The 6,185-nt window shown below is 45.7% G+C and overlaps 1 protein-coding gene across 1 annotated transcript; it reads left to right on the top strand.

Annotated features, from left to right (window-relative positions):
* The first annotated feature begins 5,136 nt into the window (after window positions 1-5,136).
* On the top strand, window positions 5,137-5,805 carry LOC147959837 (uncharacterized). Its single transcript, XM_087532943.1, has one exon. The coding sequence runs from the start codon at window positions 5,137-5,139 to the stop codon at window positions 5,803-5,805; it is 669 nt and encodes a 222-aa protein (XP_087389069.1).
* The last annotated feature ends 380 nt before the right edge of the window (window positions 5,806-6,185 follow it).

The raw sequence follows: 6,185 nt of genomic DNA, 5'->3' as shown, positions 1-6,185 counted from the left end.
TCAGGAGTTCATGATGTATTCCATGTTTCTCAGTTGAAGAAATGTCACGCCGAGATGGCGGAGGTACCGCTAAGAGATACAGTGCCATTAGAAGCAATTCAGTTAAAGGATGACCTAACATATGAGGAGAAGCCAGTCAAGATTCTCGATGTTGCCAGTAGAGTTACTCGCAGCAAGGTTATCAAGTTTTGCAAAGTTCAGTGGAACCACCACTCAGAAGATGAAGCCACCTGGGAGAGAGAAGAGGATTTGCTCAAAGACCACCCTCACCTATTTTCTAGCCAACCCGAATCTCGAGGGCGAGATTCATCTTAAGGGGGGTAGGTTTGTAACATCCCCAATTTTCAATTTGGAATGTTATACACTAGATCATATGCATATCATATTTTCTTGCATTTTGGTTGATCCTAGAAATTTCACGCAACTCAAGGACCCTCGGAGAGAGTTGGAGATTTCGTTATTTTCATATTTGAGAGTTCTCTCGAATTTTGAAAATAGGATCATTTGATTTATTTATTTTATCTTCAATAAATTTTTCCGGTGTCAGAATATATGAGAGAGGGAATAATATGACTTTCCCAAATTTAGGAAAAATGAAGATATAATAAATAGATCAATTTTGCGTTCCGGTGTTTATTTGCATTTTATTTGGATAGGGAAAAATGCGCGTTTTCAAAAATTGCATTTTAGGTCCGGAGAAAAGTTCATTTTGTTCGGCTCATTTTTAGGAGTCGGGGAAAATTTACTTTAGATTTTTCGGAGTTCGTTTAGATCCCTTTTTTTGTTTTTTTTTTCTGCGCGAGGAAACTATTTAAAAAAAAATTTGAGCAGCGCCTTGGGCCAAAGGCCCAAGCCAAGCCACCTACCGCCGCGCTCCCAGGCGCCAGGCGCCGAGCCAGGAGCCGGTCGGCCGCCGCCGCCTCTTGCTAGGACCGAATCCTTTTAGGATTCTAGGGCGCCCCCTTGTCCCCTTTTCCTTATTTCGTTTTCTTTAGTCCTACTCCGTTTATTTTCTAGATCTTTCCTACTCCTATTCTAATTCCTTGTCCTCTACCCCAAGTAAACCCCTCCCCTCCCCAATATAAATACCCAAGCACCCCCCCCCTCTAAACACATCAAATCAAAGCTCTCCTCCACACCGCGCCTCACCCGCGCCGCCACTCCACACCGCGCCTTACCGCCGCCGAGCCGCATCACACCGCGCCCTGCGTCACTGCCGCCGCGCCGCCTCACCCGCGCCGCCACCCCACACCCCGCGCCGCCGCCGCACCTTGCCCACGCCGCCGCCCTACGCCGCACCACCCCACCCCGCGCCCTACGCCACCGCCGCACCTAGTCGCCGCGCCACCCTAAGCCGCCGCCCGCGTCTTGCCTACACCGCCGCCGCCCCTCACCCACGCCACCACCGCCGCCGCCCAACGCCGCCGCCGCCGGAGCCCCGTTCGCTGGAGACCTCGCCAAAGTTGCCCCGCGCTACATCTATTCTTTTTCTCGGATCGTTTTCTTCTAATCGTTCCGATTCTTTTCTTTTCTAAACCGTTCCGGTTTTCTAGATCGGTTTTTCGTTCGGTTTTTCTTCTCCGAAACCCTAGATCGGATTCGTTTTCTTCTCCGATTTAGTTGCTTTGGACCGTTCGCCGGACCATTCATCCTAACGAACGTGATCACCGGATTCTTCTAGTTTAACGAACGTCCGTTCGTTTAACCGTTCTTCTTTTTCTTTTCGTCGGATTTATTCCGCGATCGCGATCTTAGATCCGATCTCCTCCTAGTCTATCTTTTCGCTCGTTTATCGGAATCAGGTGATTCAAGCGCCTGGAGTTTCGTCTCGAAACCGCCGTTCCGTCTAATCAACTTGAACAAGCTTTTGTTACAGTAAAAATTTGACCTAGATTCAACTTGCTAGAACCGAGTTGTTTTCTTCCGCCGTTTGTTTTTCGTTCTTTCTTTGCAACCGGAGTTCTTAAGTTGAACTACCTGGTTCGTTCTCTTGTTCGAGTTTTACCTGTGCATTAGATGAGTACTTATTGTATGCTTGTTGTTTGTCTGCGATAGATTACCCGGATTGTGCCGCTTGTTACTTCGAAACCCTAGGACTCGCGGATCATCAGCAAGGCAAGTAACACTTTGATCATACCTTTTCTACAACCCATGTTTTATTGCATTAGATCAATCCTCACACATTGCATGATTAGGATCTAATTAAATTGTGGGATGGGAAGTAGATGAGGTAGTACCTATTACCTGTATTATTATGAAACCTTTGGGAGTTACTTCTACGTTTACTTATTATGCCATGCTATGCTAGTTGACGTGGATTGGGTGAGTGATATCCATGACAGATGTGAGCTTGATAATTTTAATGGTTTATCTAAGGTGGCAACTTGAACACACATCTGGGTGGATTGAGGCACCTGATGTCTATCAGGACTTGCCTGTTTTTTTTTTGGACCGCCACCCAGGCTCAAAGGGATCATAAGATAATTCATGCTAGAAACTTCCGTGTGCAGCCACATGCTACTATGGGCTCTGGCATAGTTGACTAAGTTGTGCGAACTCTTACGGGGTGGACTAGCAGATGTAGGGGATGTAGGTGTACCGGTCTACCCCACATGTAAGGTGCTAGTGCTTCTGAAAGACTATGTCTCGGTCATCTGTTTCTCAAACACCATGTAGTGCGAGAAACCAAACGGAGGCGATCGAGTCATGTGGGGAAAAGTGCGCAAACCTCTGCAGAGTAACAAACTAATCATGATTAGCCGTGTCCCCGGTTATGGACAACTTGAGTATCTAGTACTTGAATATCATTGTGAATCTCAACATGTTACTTCTAATTAATGTTATTGGGTTTTAATTACTTTTAATTGGGATTGAGAATGCTGTCAAGCATTCTCAATGTTTCACAACCACCATGATAGTAAATAAAATTTATTCCTTTGTAGTAGGGAAAAATTGGCTTTACGCAAAAACTGTAACCATAGAGCTTTCCACCAGCCATATATGCATATAGTATAGCTGTTTCATTCCATTACTCTCTATGTGTTACTTTGCCAGCATATTCCATGTGCTGACCCGTTTTCGGGATGCAACGTTAATGTTGCAGACTTTTCAGACGACGATTGAGGTGCGTTTAGGTCGTGGTTCTATACTCAGTGATGCCGCTGGAGTTGATGGACCCATTTATCTTCCAAGTCTTCCGCTGTTATCTTTAAAATATGGCCTTAAGTCATATTTATTGTAATAAGTTCTTTTTGAGCCATCGATGTAATAAGTGTGTGATTGCAACTCTGCTATAAAACCTCGATGTACTGTGTGGTGTCAGCATTACTGATCCAGGGATGACACCGTAGCACAGTAGACGTGATCCATTCGGGTCAGGTCGCTACAACAATGCTAGTGTCGTTTTAGAATTATCATCAATTTTGGTTTATGTTGTTTGCTTATGTATCGTTAGTTTGCTTGTGATCATTTGCTTTTGCTGAACTTAGTTTGCTTGTCATGCAGAATCTCTTGTAATGATGAACTTTGATTATGTTAGATTGCTTTCTGTTGAACTTAGTTTGCTGGTGATGAACTTGTCGTACAGAATTCTTGTGATAATTTCTTTTCTATTATTTTCTTATGTATAATTAGATTCGAGCAGTGCACAAAACGAAAATAAGATGATGTGTGCAAATAGGACGCATGTAGTGCAAAATGTGTACAAATGCAGTACAGACTCTGTCAAATGAAGTTTACACATACCCAACAAAGCAGTGCATGCCACTACATTTGAAAAAAGAATACATAAGAGCAAAAACACGAAGAAAAAAAATGAGAACTGTACATGTCGTACGAAATGCGTGCACATGCAGTACGGATCCTTGATCAATCTAGTGCACGGATGATTTACCAAGAAGTGCACGCCCATACATTCGAAAAAAGAATACATAAGAGCAAAAACACAAAAACAAAATGAGAACTGTACATGTAGTACGGAATGTGTGCACATGCAGTACAGAACCCTGGTCAATGCAGTGCACGAATGATTTACTAAGCAGTGCGCGCCCTTACATTGGAAAAAATACACGAGAGAAAATATTAAAAAAATTGACCACCCAGGTGCAACCGCCCCAGCCAGTCTCGTAGTAGATCTACGCCCACAGGAGGCGAGTCATTCTGAGCCACGATGCATGGGGCCAGGCACACATGGGCCCATAGGTCAGAGTGCATAGAGTAGAGAGCGCCGTGTATAAGCGACCAAATAAGTAACCAGAGGAGTTCGATACGGCTGCCTCGCTAGCGCTTATAAACAGGTCGGCCGCGCCTTCCGCGGGCGAGGTGGGACTAAACATTAAGCCGCACAATCAACGCATAGGGAACCAGCCGTGCTCACAAGCCAACTTGGGCCCAATGCGTCTTCACTCCCCGAACACAGGCCCAACAGACAAAAGACAAGCCACTGAAAATTAAAAAAATCCCACATACCAGTACACAAACACAGGCTCAACCACGCGTCCTGCAGTTCGTTGTCATATGACAATGCAGTTTGCTATTTTCAACTAAGCAGTCTTGTTCCTTCTCAAATGCATTCGCGTGCAATGAATCAGAACCAATCCACCACCTAAGACCAACCACCACATTTATTACTTCCGTTGCTCAATTGGTTGCATAAAAACGTATCCATTCGTGCTCCAGACTAACACAACTCCTCCCCCCGTTCCTCTTTTGTAGACAAAATGCAGTTCTCTTTTGTAGACGATGAAGTGCACAACGATAACAATTGCAGTTCCATTAACATGCAGGATACATATAAACATGACAAATGCCCGTTCGGACAGAAAGTGGTGGTTAAAAAAATTTACTGATCAAAAATAAAATAAAACCACGTTCACATACAACCACCCAATCCAAGCGGTTCCATCGCCACAAGCCCACGATCATAGATGCAACAACAACCCATGATATGCACAACCGCATCGTCAGCGAGATCGTGTAGTTCATCCGATCCGGCCATCCCACCCCATGCCCTCCCCTTAAATTCAGACCCCTGGCAAAGGCCTTCTCATCCACAACAACACAAGTATCCATTGTGCTGCCACCAAATCGCTCCATCACATTGATCTCCACAAAAAACACCAAGCCCCACTACCGGCGATGGCGTTCACCGACGAGTACAAGGGCGTGGAGGCCCACGGCAACACCAAGTTGCACGTCATCCACACATATGACAAGAAGCAGATGGCAATCTCCCTCGCGCAGTACGAGCGCCACCTCAGCCTCCAGCGCCACAAGATCGTTGGCATTGATCTCGAGTTCAACAATGAGCCTGAAGCGACGCAAAAACCCGCCCTCTGCCAACTCTCCATTGGCAAGACTCAGCCGATGCTGCTCTTCCAACTGAGCGCCGCTGAAAGGTGCACCATCTTCGACAACTTCCTCGCCGACCCCAGGTACGCCTTTGAAGGCTTCTCCATCGACAGCGACAAAACTAGGCTAGAGCGCGTCAATCTGGAGGTCGCCAACTTCGTTGACATCCAGAAGGAGTGGAGGGTGCCCGAGGCAACCAAGGAGTTGGACTCCCTCAGAGACGTCTCCGGAATGCTCATCGATGACTACTACAACAACATGAAGAAGAAGATCACCGACGACGAACACAAGCGCTGGGCCACCCTACCTCTGTCCATGAGGCACATCGAGTACGCAGCAAAGGATGCCTACGCAACGTACGAGATATGGAACCGCATCGCCCTCACCGAGAACGGGCTTCGCCGTGCAAAGCTGGAGAAGGAGGAGCCCCCCAAGAAGCGCCCCAGGAGCAGCTGAGGTTGGGGAGACGCTAACTGGTGAAGAAGAACATGGTGTCGTCCAAGAGCCAACAATGCTAGCGTCGTTTTAGAATTATCATAAAATTTTCTTTATGTTGTTTGCTTATGTATCGTTAGTTTGCTTGTGATCATTTGCTTTTGCTGAGCTTAGTTTGCTTGTCATGGAGAATCGCTTGTAATGATGAACTTTGATTATGTTAGATTGCTTTCTGTTGAACTTAGTTTGCTGATGATGGACTTGTTGTACATAATTCTTGTGATAATTTGTTTTCTGTTGTTTGCTTATGTATCATTAGTTTCAAGCAGTGCACAAAATGAAAATAAGATGCAGTGTGCAAACAAGACGCATGTAGTGCAAAATGTGTACAAATGCAGTAC

This window comes from Triticum urartu, chromosome 7A (genome assembly GCF_056163025.1).
Source record: "Triticum urartu cultivar PI428250 chromosome 7A, HENAU_Tu73, whole genome shotgun sequence".
NCBI classification, from domain to species: Eukaryota; Viridiplantae; Streptophyta; class Magnoliopsida; order Poales; family Poaceae; genus Triticum; species Triticum urartu.
The sequence above is the reverse complement of the archived record's forward strand: the minus strand, read 5'-3'. Positions and strand labels throughout refer to the sequence as shown.